Genomic DNA, 15,505 nt, shown 5'->3' with positions numbered 1-15,505 from the left:
ATAGGAAAAGCGTAAGGGAGGTAACACTTAATGCCCCCTGCCAGTCCATAACTCACAAAGTCATACAATAATCGAAATTTTGCTAACCAGGGATGTCTTTTCAGTACACAGTAAAAAGACTCCACTATACCTGCTAAATAACCCGAAAAGGCCTTTTTCGTCAAATTGTGCAGCAAGGTGGGCGACCACTGACATGTCAATGCGGCTGGTTTGTTTACCTTTGTGAACATCTTGTTTTTTTAGCATCGCTTATGAATTGAATCGTTTCTTTCCTTCCCAAACTCCCGGTGTACTGTTTGCATTGTCTGGTAAAAACAACTTTTCTCTAACAGAATGGATAAAGCTTCCTTTGCAGTAAGTATACCGATGACATCACGCTTAACTCCGTTGCGCCAAAGCGGCCATGACTAAATGGTAACCACATTCCCTTGCAGGCGAAACGACGTCAGGACAAAGTTCACAAAAAACCACCACCACCAAAGCCAGCCAAGCAAAAGGGTGGCCCAAAACCCCCCGAAGTACAGCATACGGCACCGCTCGTCGTTTGTGACGATCGGTACGGCAAGCGCCAGCTTCAGCAAAACTGGACCGAAGAGCGGGATCTTCCATCGAGCGACAGCGACGCGGAAGACGAACAGCTGCTGGCGGCCGATTTTGAGAAGCTGCTCGAGCTTCCCGCATCGAGTGGGAGCCACTTTCTGCTTAGCTCTGAGAAACGCTGGCTACAACCGGACACCGATCTACCGGGCGAGGATGAAAAGAACCGCTACAGTGAGTACTTCCGCATCGACACGAAGCTGCTGAACGCCAGCCTTGGGTGCATCCCGTTCTACGAGCGACACGGATACGACGAAACACTGTTCAGCACGCTGGAGCTTAATCTAATGCGACAAAAGGCGGAAATACATAAAAACAAGTTCCAGCAAACCTTTGCCGACCAGCTATCGTCGAGTGTTAAAGTCGGACCAGTTTCCCAGAAGCACAAAGAAAACATGCCTCCTCCGCCAAGGAAACCCCAACCAACGCCATGTTTTGTTGGGAAATTTGCTAACCCGAAGCTGAATGATTCCATCGGTGGGACAGAAACAAAGCAATTGGATCTATCGAAAGAGCCAGTTAAGCCCGTGGAAGCCAAGTTGAACGAGCTTAAAATTGAACCAGAAGTGAGTAAAACTGTCCCCAAAATCGTTTCCAAATTTGAACCAACCGTTACGACAACCTCAACGAACCCGTTTCCACAAGGCTCGGGAAAGGATTCGAAAGAAGACATTCAACAATGGTTGGACGATATTCTGGATATTTAATAAACCTGGTTTAACGTTTTAATTTATTGTGTTCACTTCTAACGTTCATCTGCTTTTTTGAGTAAACATTATACCCTCATGCTAAGTGAAGACGCACGGCTCATTCCTTCCAAGAAATGAACCTGTAGCTATACGCTAACTTTGACAGCTACGGATAAACATTGGCGTGCAGAAAACACATTTCACAACAATACCGCAATCCCGTCAGCAGCATACAACACGTTTTTTATTGAGATTGCACAAAAAGTGGTTAAATTATCGACAAAAAAGCTACCCAAACAGCCAGCAATATGTCTAGCTTTACGTGCCTTAACTGTGGCGTTCGTTTTGCGACCGCCGAAATGCAGCGAGAGCACTACAAAACCCACTGGCATCGGTACAACCTGAAGCGCAAGCTGGCCGAACTGCCGCCCGTAACGATAGAGGAGTTCGAGAAACGGCTTATCCAGCAGAAAACGGAAGACGCCGCCGCGCAGGAAGACCAGTCGCTGTATTGCAAAGCGTGCCGGAAGGTGTTTAAAACGAAAAACGCTCACGACAACCACCTGGACAGCCGGAAGCACAAGGACAATCTGCAGCAGTACCTCGCCCAAAGCAATGGTACGAACGGAGGTCCCAGTGGCTCGGCGCCGGAAGGCACGCGGATGGACGCGGAGGTGGAAGTATCGGTAAAGTCGACACGCGCGGCAGCACGAGCCGCAGCAGCGGCTGATGCCGAGGCGGCAGGCGACGAGGAGATGGTCGAGGACGGCGACTCGGACGAATGGGAAGATGTCGAGTTTGAAAATCCGATCGAGCGGAACGATTGCATCTTCTGTGCGCACCACAGCGAGGATCTGCTCGAGAACATCAAGCACATGTCGATCGTCCATTCGTTCTTCATCCCGGACGCGGAGTTCTGTGTCGATGTGGAGGGTTTGCTGACCTACCTGGCGGAAAAGGTGTGCCGGGACTACATCTGCCTCTGGTGCAACGAGCGGGGCCGAACGTTCTACTCGATGGAGGCGGTGCGCAACCACATGACGGAGAAGGGCCACTGCAAGATGCTGCACGAGGGTGGTGCACTGGCCGAGTACGTCGATTTCTACGACTACAGTAGCAGCTACCCAGACCACGAGGAGGGCATGAATGTGGACGCGGAACTTGACCCGTCGAACGCGTTGGATGGGGACGAGTTCCAGCTCGTGCTGCCGTCCGGTAACGTTATAGGGCACCGGTCACTGCTCCGCTACTACAAGCAGCGCATCAATCCGAACCGGGCCGTTGTGGTGAAGAAATCGACCCAGAAGCTGCACAAGGTGCTGGCACAGTACCGGTCGCTCGGATGGACCTCGACGCAGCAGGAGGCGGCGGCACGGAACGCGCGCGATATGCACGTCATGAAGCGGCAACAAGCTAAGCTCATGCAGCAGGTCGGCGTGAAGGCGAACAAGCTGCAGCATCACTATCGTCCACAAGTTAACTTCTAAAACACACATGGGTTGCGATTGCGAAATAAAGAGTACACTTACATCCGGAAGCAGGAAAGGCAATTCCTATCATTCCACGGAACAACAAGCCCATCTTTACTGAAAAAAAAAAACATTTGCCCGAAAGAAATCACAGCCACAGATGAGAATACGCCTGCTTGCCGAAACTGTAATCAATCGGTGAGTGATTGCTATCTTTTCGTGTTTGTCATCATGTGGTCGTGTAACTTTCGTGCGTTGCTAGGCAACAGACAGAAAAGAAATGTACGCTTGGGCAGGCTATTTTTCAAAATTTCTTTTTGCCATTGTTTTTACTTCTTTTCTCGTTTTCCGCTTCCACAGGTTCATACATGCTCCAGCGCACACACGCACACTGGTTAGATTTTACGTTCTTCTTCTGTCTGGGGTTTCTTGGTTATTTTTGTTTCTTTCCGTTTTTCTTATCATGTTTTTTAACGCCCTTCTTTCTTCGGCTCATTTGTTTCTCACTTATTTGTTATGCATTACCGTGCTTAACACTTTTGCTTTCTCTCTTTTCATGCAATCCACGTGATTTCACGTGCTTTCAGTGGGGGTTGAAGGAAATTCTACTTTCTTCTGCTGCAGCAGAAACTCAACTCATCGCCGAATTTTACATTGCTTACACGCTGCTGGAACAGATCATTCGCCTCCCCTTTTCTTTCTTCTTCGTTTTGTTGTTCCATTGTTTGCATTTCGCTACCCGGCTCTTGGCAACTTCCCTCCATGCCGCGTGTTCTCTGGCGTGGGGCATATTACGGCTTAAATTACGCTAAACGTTCTATTTCTTTATGACTGATTCGCTTCCATGTATTTCACCACTTGTGGTACCCAATCATTGTTTTGTTTTGTCTTATTTTCTTTTTTTTTCTCATTTTAGCACAAAAAACCACCATCCGAGGCTCCTCTCCTCTCCACCAGACCAGATCCGTTCGTTTCATTATCGTTTCCTAATCCCGTAAATCGCTTCCCAATTATTGCTACGCGTCCGCGGATATGCGCACGTGCTTTCCACCACACAAACACACACGCACACATACGCACAATCCGTGTTGCTTTCTTTTTAAGATTATTAATTTAGCTTACATCCTTCAACTCAGCTCGCGCCACCCAACGTGGTCCTCCCATTGACTAACTCCTTCCCCCATTCGTGGATCACTCAAAACTGTACAAGCGCCATCCGGTCTGTGTTAGCGGCCCGCATTCGTGTTCAGTATCAAATCATCATCCATTAATCTTGTACCACCGAGCAGCTAGTTTGTACCTTCTACACTCTCCCTTTGTCCAGCTGGTGCAAGCCCCTCCTCACACGCCGGGGGATACTTTTCTTCTGGCAAAGGCTAAGTTTTGTTCGCTTCAAAAGGAATTGGGCATTCTTCTGTATCGGAAAGTCTACCCTGCTTCCTTGCTGTCCTCCCGCCGTGTCGTCCGTATGTATGTATGTATGTATGCATGTATGTGTGTTATGTTGCAATGAGTTTGTATAGAATATAAATATAATAATAATAATTTACGCATCTTGCGGCCCGCAAATCGCGCCCGTGCCTCGGGAGAAGACCCCCCCTATTTTCACCCTTCTCCCACCAGACTCACAATCGCTATGCTATTGAATTTACTGTATTTTATGCTGATCTTACACGTTGCACTCCCTTCCCTTCTGCATCACTTACTTTACACCGTGCAACCCCGACGCTGCTCGTCTCTGTACATGTTACAACACCAGGTAATGTTTTATACTTTGCTTAATTCGCGACTGATTTATCTAGTTACTTGCATACATCGTGTACCGGCAGTTATCATTTTCATTTGGGATTTTTTTCATTTACGTGTACGTAAGTGTGTTCGTGTGTGTGTGTGTGTATGTTTTGTGTTAATTTCTTTCTAACCTTAAGCAGTCAACCGTTCTCTTTTGCACGTTTTAAAATTTCCAATGACTTTCTCCGGTGGCAATTTTTGTTTGGTTTTGTTTTACAAACAGTCCTGTATAAAAAAAAATAAAAGGAAAGGAGCACAGACATACACCGCCACCCCGGTGTACCGATCGCACCACCAGTGTTGGTGTAGGAAAGGTAAATCCTTAATATTATTGCATTGCATCAACGCGCACCTCTATCTAGGAGAGTGACAATTACTCTTCGGTCGCCAAAACCATGATCAAACTGTTTTACAACTAGCCGAATTGTGGCAACCCTTCGGCCAATTGCTATAATTCTGACATGATCATTCGCCAACGCGCTCAAACGTATCTCCAATGTATCAATGTACAATGCTTTCCCCCCAAAAACGCACCCAAAAACGCGTCCACTTTCTGCGTGGTAGCGAAGATCGCTGTTATGCTCGCGCGCGCAAATAGATCTGCGTTGAGATGCACGCAACACCACCACCGCGCGTGGTCTTTTGCGTAGGAATGTTTCCTTTGTTTTAAAAATGTTGCAACGCGCAAGATGCTTTCTCTGCCAGCTGTGTTTGTTGTTCCTGATGAAATCCTGGACGCCAACTGTATCTTCTATTCAGCCGACACGTTTCTTTCCATTGCAGCACACAACTGTGCAGTCGTACGCAGCTACCGTTTGCAGAAACGCACGCGGCGCATGTAACAGCAGCACACATAATAGCCAGCCGACACGTGGAAACGACACGGAAAATGAATTCCACCATATTCGAAGCGATTCGCGAAACCCACACAACGCGGCAGCTGCGTCCAGGTCTCTCTCTCTCTCTCTTTCTTACTCTCGTTTTTAGTACCCAAAACGGCAATACGCCGAACCGAAGAGAAAGACCGAACGAAACAACTCAAATGATTCGGATTATCGCCAGGCGAAAATGGGTGAATTTGCTTTGTTTTGTATCTTTAGTAATCATGTTCTATTTTCTCTCTCTCTCTCTCTCTCTCTCTTTCTCTCTGTCTCTCTCTCTCTCTATCTCTCTTTTTCGAACTCACTGTTCACGCTCTGCTTTCGCTGCCAATTGGGTCTTATTAGTTTCACACGCAATGTATCTTATTTCCAATGCTTGTCTGTTTGCTTGACTCTCTCCCTCTTTTGTTTGCTGTTTCCTTTAGCATTCCACTATTATAAGGATTTTTGTTTTTTGTTAGGGTAGATTGCATTTTCTTTACACAGAGGGTACAGAGTAAAGCGCTATATTTACCATAGCTTATAAAAAATGATACACACACACTGCACACCGCCATACTAACACGCTGCTCGTACACCAGAACATAGATTAGGAAGAGGGAGGGGGGGGAGGCGGATTGAGATAACACAACTGCTACTACTTCCTGTTGATCTTTTCCCCCGTTGCAAACATTCTGTTGCCCACTGTTGTTTTGCTCTCATCTGCTGCTGGTAGATGTGTGTGTGTGTGTGTATGTGTGTATTGTAATGTTTTCTTCTTTCTCTTCCACATTGTTCTTTAGCGTTTGTGGTTCGGCGCACTAAGCTTTACTTTCTATTCTTTACCACCATTTCTTTTGCACACTATGCCGTTTATTGTTGTGTTCTCTTCTACATATGTGTCTCTTGGTAGGTGGTTTTGTATCTCTGTGCTTGTGTACGTGGTGTGTTACCATTTTCTCTTTTTGTGTAGCTTTTTTTTCACCCCAACTTTCCAAATAGGTGCCAATTTGCTTCTTTCTTTTTTTATTTCTTATTACTTTTCGACCTTCTTCGTTCGTTTTGCATATTTATTTCCTCTTCATTGCGCCATGCTGTGTTGGTTTGCATTTACGGATGTGTGTGTGTGTGTGTGTGTTTTTTTTTGTTGCTTTGCTTTCTCCTTCCTTTTTCTATCTCGTGCCGTTGTCTTTCTTCCTTTCCTTTCCGTTTGTTTTAGTATAATTAATTTAATTAATTTACTTTCTTTAGTTATTTGATCTATTTCTTTTCACTTACGGTATAGTAATTCTTTTTTTTTTGTTTCTTTTCACCATTTTCTTACTTAAACGTACTGTATGCGTATGTATGTATATGTTTGTTTGTATGTGTTTGTGTGTATGTGTGTGTTGGATTTCGGTACATATCATCCCTATCAACCTACACCTTCGCGATTTGCCGGTACAGCTGCTGCAGCTTAGCAAATTGCAAATCTAACCGTCCATTTTTTGACTTATTCCGCACACGCCATTCATTTACAATCCGTGTTTTGTTTTATTGTGTGTGTGTGTGTTTTTCCTTGTTTTGTTGCCGTCTTCTGCTTCTTCGTTTAATAATATTACTATATTAATTATTGATATTTATCATTAGTGCTAATCAGTTAATATGTACATTCATGTTCCTCCCATGCTTTACACCGAGCTCCTGCATTTGCTTCATCCGCCTTTCCGCCACCGATGCCAACAAACCCTTCCGTGCGTAAAAAAAACAAACAGACTTTTTGCCTTCCGCCGGGTCTGTTTTTGACGCAAACAGTTCCCCTTCCTTTCTCCTAGGATTTCTAACGCGCGTTTCCTTCCGTTATCAATGTATGATCGCCGCAGAGAAACAGGAAGAAGGGAAAAAAGCATCGCGACAAAAATTATCCGCCCATAAACGCATTTTAAAGTTTCCCAATTGTCTAACCTTACGCTGCTTACTTGTCCTAAGCCCACCCACTTTTACTAACAGCCCCCGTCCGCATCACACTGCCCTACCGCTCACAACAGACGATAACCGGTAGCCACCGGGATCGGTTAGCATTCATCCAGTCCCAATGACGACGAGTTTTATTTTGGTGAAGCATGGCAACATCCAAGCTCTCGATCGAAGGATAAGACGAGATGAAAAAAGAAATTAATTGTTAAGATTTCTGTGCGCCCTTCCAGAGCGGCACAGGCAACAGGTTCGTCGTGAAGTTCACAGTTCATATTCCCATTCGATCCACACCACCCACAGGGAATTAGTATACCGGTGCAAAATGTTTTGTTCATCAAACCAATTCCATCGTGTTTAAGCCACATTCAAATGTAATCTTCATTCTAAATGAATGTCACGACCAACATTCTCACTAAAAAATAACTTTCCTTCACAAAACCACACCGCTGAATTCACCGCACCAATATGGACAAACAGCTAGGCCCATTAGTGCTGCACGCGTGCATCTCGGGTAGCAGTCCCTTGAACCGAACCGTATACTATTCACAATTCCGTAAAATATTTCAATTCTGCTACTAAGGGGTTCACTCCGTCCGTGGCCGTAATATGTAAAACAATTCTGATCTACCGATACAATAATAGTATGTTGCTTTTTCCGAAGCCCAATAAGGGTTTGAAATAGAAATGAATTTGCAGTGTAGAAGTGGTGGGACAAAAATGCACACAACTACGCGAGAATGCCGAGTTCACACACCAGTACACCGTGGCTATTTACGAGCGGAGCATGCATGTTGCATCATCATCATCATCATCATCATCATCATCATTAAAACCTTTCACGCTCTTATTTCACTAGTTTCGGGTTCCCCCTCAACCCACGGAGAATTGCATACCACATACACACACACACGCATACGCACACACACGCACACACACATACGCACAGCTTCCTGCTCACTTCCTGCCGGAGAACACAGAGATTGGTAGTAATAGGAATTCATTAAACCTTTCGGAACACATCATTACCGTTTTGGACTGTTTGGCGCGGGCATCATCACGCCGCAAACGAACGACCGCACAAGAGACCGCGCACACCGCGTTCTCTATCTTTCTTTCTCTCTCTCTCTCTCTCGATCGCTCTCTCCCTAACCACACATGGTTTAAGCGCTTAAAAAAACGAGCAGATGTTATCATCTGTCCCTCCCTACAAGGATGTATGTGTACATTGTCGCCTGTTGCTCCAAAACCGATTGTTACGTGGCAGTACCATTAGCAAAAAACTGTTTATCTTATTTGTGTAACGCCTCGCCGTTTCTTTTCCTGTGTTAAAACGAAACACCTCCGCTCCCCTGGCTGCCTGCACGTGTCTACATCCTTCTACGCCGTCCTACAAAAATTAGCGGCGCACAGCTGCTGAACCTGGCTCATCGGTGTTTGGCATCAATTCGCGGCCGAACCCCATATTCGACTGGGAGACAAAGCAAAGCCAGTAAAGGAACAACAGCAGCTACCCCAGAGGGAGCTGGAAACTGGGCCGAAAATGGCCCGAAAGTTTCCCACACTGCACTAGTCTACGACGCTATTTGTATTGGTGGATCGGACCCATTGCACCACAGTCGCACAAAATCGCGCACCCTTTTCCTCACTACCAATGGATTAATTGGATGAAGCTTGTTTGATGATGATTGCGCGCCTGGACGTGATTGGACCGCTGCCCACGCAGGACAGGCGGTGGTTTGCAAAGTGGTATTTTGTGCTGTTGAAGAAAAAGAACAAGCACCCACCCGTCTACATGCTGGCAAATGCTGATGAGTATGAAGATGGAACGTGGCATGGTTTGAGTCGAGTGAAGGTGATACGCGATGTAAACGGATTCAGATTCAGCTGCGCTCTACTAGCATCCTGTGGTAAGCAAACGTGTGTGTTAAAGGGGAAGGGGGGGGGGGCGGTGCACGTACCTTGTATCCTTCCATCGATTTCCCCCTCCCTACTATGTATGTTTTGCAAAGTTTATGCAAGCAACAACAAAAAAAACGGTATGCACTTGTGGGCTATGTGTCTGTCTGTGTTCAGTGTCAGTGAATGATAACTGGACTCGGCTGCACGCAAACACCAACCATAGGTGATGATTCGTCGCGATCGCTCGGAGCGCCCGGTGGCCCCCGACCGTGTCCTTTCGCACTACTACTGCTAACTATACCGCTTCCGCCCGAACCTACACCGCTACCACCGCTGGCCGAGCCGGACCCCGCACCAACGGTCCCACCCCCTAACGGCCCTGCTAGTCCTAAGCCTCCTCCTCCTCCTCCTCCATTGGTGCTACTACTACTACTACTACTGTTGCTAATGCTACTTCCGGTGCCACCGATGAGATGATGACTGCTAACACCACCGACACTAACGGCTGCTGCTGCTGCTGATCCACCGACGACGAGTGACGCAGGTCCGACCGTAGAAACCGACCCGACACCAATCGGGCCACCGATCACGCCCAAGCTGTTTCCACCGCCGAGTGGGCCAACGCTGCCGCCAACGCCGGTGCTGGCCGCTGCCGCCGCCATCAGCATCGCTTCGTTCACCGAAAACGGTGCGTAGCCGACCGCTCCTCCCACCGGCATACCGCCAATACTGCCCGGCCCAACTACACCACCACCCGGCGGCATGGAGAGGTTGTGCGCCAGAAAGCTACCGGACATGGCGGCCGGCGCATGGTGATCCGGTATAACCAGTCCGCCGAGCGACGACGCCATGTGGCTGCCAAGGTCGAGTGGTAACGAGGCAGGTGCGTAGCTTTTGTGTCCTCCTCCGCCTTGCAAATGCTGTCCTTGCTGTGCTTGCTGGTGCTGCTGCTGCTGCTGCTGCTGGGCTAAGTATCGACTCCGGTGATAGTGAGATGGGGCGGGCGCCGCTCCGGACGCACTACCTGCGGTGTTTCCACCATATCGGGCCGCGGCCGAACCGCCTGCATGGTGCCCACCAAGGCTGACCGTCGCCGGTGGATCACAATCCATGGCAAGTGGGTACGATGATGTGGTAGGTGCGGCTGAGGAGCCAACGACATTGCTGCTGGGCACTATCACACCTGCGGCGGTGCTGACACCGGTAACGCTACTGCTTCCAGCGATGGCACCATTCCCAGCCACGGCACCGCCACTGCTGTTGCTGCTGCTGCTGCTACTGCTGTTGTTGTTGTTGTTGTTGTTGTTGTTGTTGTGTGTCCCGTTCGTTCCGACTGTGGCGGGTTGCGCCAGCAGTACGAGCGTTTGCTGCTGTGCTGCTTTTGGTTGTGTTTGCTGCTGGCTAGGGGGCTGTGACGATTGCTGCTGATGCAGGGATGATAGACCTGGGAAAGGGAAATAAAACAAGCAGTTAGTAAGGACCTATACGACCCCGTTTAAATTATGTTGCGAGCAAAGCGGGGGAAAAACCTGTGTTTCGCATGCAGTAACAACCAAATATAAGCAAATGTTTCACTACTTGAAATCAACATGGAACAGAAAACAGTGTAACTGTGCCACCGTCGAAAATAGGAAGAAGAAAAAAAACACCTACATAAATGTAATAAAAACAACAAGACTTTAAAACGAAAGATGCATTTCGTTCTGATAGGGTAAACGAACAAAAATCAAACAACATACCGAAAAGGAAAAAAACAGCAATTAAAAGCACACACACAAACTGATTACTACCAGTAGTAGAAAGTGTTAAACGTTACCCAAAAAATATGTAGAAGATAGTAGGCTCCACCACCTCTGTGCACAACATCGCAATACTCTGTCCCTTTCCTCTTTCTCTGTATCTGTCTGGCTCTGCTATTCTGTACAATTCTGTCATGTTTCACGTTTTCTAGCGCCATTCCACCACCATCAACCAAGCCAAAGGAAAAAAGTGCCTTTCTCTCTCCATCTCTCTCTATCTCTCTCTCTTCTCGCTGTTGTTTTTATGTTTGGTTTCATCATGTATGCTTGTTGCTGAACACTTGACGTGCTGTTTTACATTTCTAGTTCTAGTCTGCATTTTGGCATTCTCGTTTACATTTGATTATGTGCTATTGCTTGCTTTCCTATCTCCACATCCGCCATCGATCCACAGGTTCATTATCGCATACCGCATAAGGGACTCACATTCGGGTGGGGGGAGTGGGCGGGAGAAAGCTTCATCTTTTCCTGTTAGCGAGACGAATGTATCTCTCCAAGGCTCAAAGTTTCCGAAACAAAAAATCAAACAATCCAGTTCTGCATGTTGATTCCTTTCACCTATTTCCCTTTAAGCTTACTTTCGCTTTACTGTACTGTTTATGTTTGTTGGTTTGTTTGTTTGTTTATTTTCTTTACTTGTTCTGTAGTTTATACTATTTGGTATGTTATTTATGGTACTTGTAGTCAGGTTTGGTTCTGTTATACTTTCTTCCACCCGTTTCATTTCACCGTTATTACGTACTCTTCCCCAGCCCTTACCATTATATGTGTACTATGGGACACGAAGGAATATGCATGTGTGTGACTGAGTGTATGTGTGTTTGAACGTGTATAAAGAGAGAGAGAGAGAAAGAGAGAGAGAAAGAGAGAGAGAGAGAGAGAGAGAGAGAGAGAGAGAGAGAGAGAATGTGTGAACTGGAGGAGACGTAATTATCGGGATGCAGACAAATAAATAATCATCATCATATAGGATTCTCACGACAAGAGAGAATCATATAGGATAGCGTTGATGTGAAAACGTTCAGCTATAGGATTCTCACAACAAGAGAGAATCATATAGGATAGCGTTGGTGTGGAAACGTCTTGTGAGTGAGTTTGTGTATGTGTGTGTGTGTTTGTCGTTTAAGAACTATTCACATAAAATGTCTTCTAGCTTTTCTCATTGCCCTTTTGCGCTCTGCTACATCCCGTTCTCATACCGCTTTTTTTCTTATACACGATGGCTGTTGAATACTGGAGGTATCGGTGAGGAAAAGATGACTATATTATGCATTTAAAAAAAAATATTCCTACTTTACTCCCTACAGCACTGCAGAAGTTCGGAGCTTTTGGGAAAGTAAAACAAAAGCAATGAAACGTACCATATACCTAATCTATGCTGCGTGGTGTATTATGCGATGTTTTCTGCTCTCTTAACATTCCGATACGTTGTACTATTTTGAAACATTCAGTTGCTTCCGTACTATGCCAACCCATTCATCCATTCGCCGTCAGTCAAATGCCCGCTAACAATGACAGCAAAAGTAACGAACAAATTCTGCGATAATTGTTCGTGTTTTTGGCTGTCCTTTACGGATTCACTCTGCGCCTTTCCCTGCAGCTAGGCTTGAAATGCTTTTCACACCATTTCAGTTAAAGAGTTGTACCTCGAGAAATGAACACCTGTGAGCTGGGATGTCAATCCGTACACGAAACTCTAGCATTTCTACAGTGCAAATCAGTCGAGATAGTGTCATGATTGATTGTAGTGGGTTTGTTTGTAAACTGAGAGTGAACCGTTTGTAGCGCCGTCCGTGATGATTAGTGTAGTCTAGATCTGCTTTTGCTGCTGGATCTCCTTGGTTGCTTTTTTCCTTGTTCTTTCCCTAAACATATCTATTCAATTACCCCATCCATCCTCGTTTGTTACAATCTAAAGTCTTCTGGTACTTGTTTATTTTTGTGTTTTTGTTTACAATTTTTTGTTTGTTTTCAATACTATTTCTCTTTCTCCTTCGTTCCGCCTGACCCACCAACCCTTGCTTTCAATGTAAATGTATAATGCAATCGCAGCGCGCAATCCTGTTCGCGCTGTGATACAATGTTTGCAGGTATTTTTTCAATTTGCTTTTACTTTGCGTCTCTATCCCGCATGGTACGGTGTTCTAGCTTTACGTGATTTCATTCCTTCGCCAAAGGAGCTTATGATGAATTACTGGGTTACTCTAAATATAGGTCTCGGGTTTTATGTATGTATTCTTTTTTTCGTTTTGCTCTGTTTGGGGTTTCATGGTTTGTCTAGTTTTATTCTATTTCATCTATTTCATGTCATGTATCTGCTTATACTTCATAATGCTTGTGTTTCTTAAAAAAGGGAGTTTCTCTTATGTTGTCTCCTATCTGTGTGTATGTGTGTGTGTATGTGTCTTTAGTTTAGTTTTGTTTTGGATGAATGTTTGTATATTATTACTTGTTATTATTTGTATTGTTTGTATCGTACGACAACCGGTACACTTAGTTGCAATGTACGATGCGTTTTCTCTCTTGTTTTGACACTGCAGGTTTCATGTCAGGTTCAATTTCAGTTTGTCACCACTTCTTTACTGCACTTCTTTAACCGTATATCGCCCCCCGGGTATCTACTAACACTTCAAATCAATCTTCTCGTTTCCATATGTTCCCCGTACTTTGTCACTCAGTCAAATTCGAAATGTCTGCTTGTTTCATCCCTTCCTCCCCTCCCCTCTTGTCCCTGTTAAGTTTGCACACACAAATAAAAACACTGTTCACAGACATGGGAAAACCGGAACCAAAAACAACACAAAAAACACAACAATCCCATACACAAAACGACGCCTATTGGAAGATCCCCGAAATGAACGAGTGTGAGATACGATGGCTGAATTATGGAGCGTTGTCTGAGATGGGATGGGCCGGAAAAATGTACATGCTTGTGTGTGTGTGTATGTGTGCCTTATGCTATTACCAATACCTATAAACACTTCCGAATTGTTTGTTTATTGCTCTTCTCAATTGATTTATTTATCTCTACTAGCCGCTAGATTCGCTTTTGCCCAGCTTCAGCTCCATCCAGTACAATTGTCGTATGCACTGCGATAGTGCTTGGAATGATGGTGGTTTCTTTCTTTTTGCCATTTCCTAGCCACACGTTCGCTACCCTAACCATGCCTGCCGTCTGCCGCTAACCGTTTACACTGCTAATCACCCACCCGCGGCCACACGATGTGCCCTCTGTTCTGACGTTCACTTTCAATGCTGTGTAATGTTTGGTTAAGGTTGGAGCAGTAGGATTAGTAGAACGTGGCTGCACAACTGCCGAGCACAGGATGATTTTACTTATTACTGTTATTACGGTGCACTTGAGGAGCCGTCGGTTGCGGTTGCGCTTGCTGTTGCCGGCTGTTATCCTCCGTTTCGAGTCATCGACGCTCGTCTGCCGATGTTAAGCGCCCGAAAGCCGTGCGGATAGTGCGGAAGGGGAGATGCATGTTAATGGGTAGAAAGCAATCAGGGAAAGGAACACACACATATAAAGAGAAAGAAGAGAGAGAGAGAGAGAGAGAGAGAAGAGAGAGAGAGAGAGAAGAGAGAGAGAGAGAGAGAATAGAAGAGAAGAAAAAGTGTGAGCGATCTTTGCAGTATACGATCACTGTCGTACTACAATGAATACTATATAGAACAATCTGGACAAGGTAGCAATTGCTATCAGACGATCAAATTGTGTAAAGCTTTCATCATAGAGGTGGCCAATTTTTTTACGAAACGGAATAGTGGACATAATGGGCGCACAGGGTAAGCATTATCACAAATGGCACAAATTCATTTGGAAATGTTCGTTTTTAGAAGTAATAATATTGTTAAAAACTCAAAGCACAAAGAAATTACACAAACATATGCACACCACACGCACACATACATTAGCGCAAAGAAACATTTTCCAAATTCACCTTCAGTGGCGGCAAAGCACTCTAAATCAGTATTCCAGCGCGTATTTTTGAAACGTGGTGTAGTTAGAAAAAAAGAAACCAAAACGAAAACGCAGAGCTGCTCCTCGTCACTACCGTTTAGTTAGCGCATTAGCCAGATTAACGCTTCACTGCAAACCACCGCCAAATGCGCGCTTGTGTTAGTGGGATGAAGTTAGGCCAAAATGAACAACAACAAACTCCGAACAAACTTTGCAACATACGAGCGAGAGAGAGCGCGCGGGGCTTCGTCTACTTCAGGTAAGCGGACGAAAGAAAAGCCTTCTCGACAGTCGACGGATGCACGATGTGTATCTTTTTCAACCTATCGTCAAGCTCTGGCTGCGAAACATTGACATTCTTTGCCAAGTGGGAGCTGCTACTGCTACCGCCGCCAACACCACCCGACACGGATGACACGGCGGATGAGACCGACGGTGCCGAGGTGGAGGTCGAGACGGACAGCGATGAGGCCGAGAG

General features: G+C 45.8%; 3 protein-coding genes across 9 annotated transcripts in view; 2 read left to right on the top strand and 1 right to left on the bottom strand.

Moving 5' to 3' along the window:
• Positions 1-204: 204 nt before the first annotated feature.
• Positions 205-1,326, top strand: LOC121589696. Its single transcript, XM_041908787.1, has 2 exons — positions 205-354; positions 435-1,326. The coding sequence occupies exons 1-2, from the start codon at positions 334-336 to the stop codon at positions 1,302-1,304; spliced, it is 891 nt and encodes a 296-aa protein (XP_041764721.1). The 5' UTR covers positions 205-333; the 3' UTR covers positions 1,305-1,326.
• An 88-nt stretch (positions 1,327-1,414) lies between these two features.
• Positions 1,415-2,861, top strand: LOC121589695 (zinc finger protein 622). The gene has a single exon (XM_041908786.1). It carries the CDS (start codon positions 1,595-1,597, stop codon positions 2,771-2,773), a length of 1,179 nt encoding a protein of 392 aa, XP_041764720.1. The 5' UTR covers positions 1,415-1,594; the 3' UTR covers positions 2,774-2,861.
• Positions 2,862-5,656: 2,795 nt separating this feature from the next.
• Positions 5,657-15,505, bottom strand: part of LOC121589207 (serine/threonine-protein kinase minibrain-like) — a 55,462-nt gene continuing 45,613 nt past the window's right edge. For all 7 annotated transcript variants that reach the window (XM_041907933.1, XM_041907931.1, XM_041907938.1 and 4 more), the window contains one exon: positions 5,657-10,705. In XM_041907933.1, the coding sequence (XP_041763867.1) occupies positions 9,438-10,705 (1,268 nt within the window). In that variant the 3' untranslated portion in view covers positions 5,657-9,437. The remainder of the gene's footprint in view (positions 10,706-15,505) is intronic.

This window comes from Anopheles merus, chromosome 2R (assembly GCF_017562075.2).
Source record: "Anopheles merus strain MAF chromosome 2R, AmerM5.1, whole genome shotgun sequence".
NCBI classification, from domain to species: Eukaryota; Metazoa; Arthropoda; class Insecta; order Diptera; family Culicidae; genus Anopheles; species Anopheles merus.
This window is presented reverse-complemented; position numbering and strand designations above follow the sequence as displayed.

Coding starts and splice junctions, on each gene's coding strand:
- LOC121589696 (XM_041908787.1), top strand. CDS start 334: ATGGATAAAGCTTCCTTTGCA. Junction 355..434: donor TGGATAAAGCTTCCTTTGCA/GTAAGTATACCG, acceptor ATTCCCTTGCAG/GCGAAACGACGTCAGGACAA.
- LOC121589695 (XM_041908786.1), top strand. CDS start 1,595: ATGTCTAGCTTTACGTGCCTTAACTGTGGCGTTCGTTTTGCGACCGCC.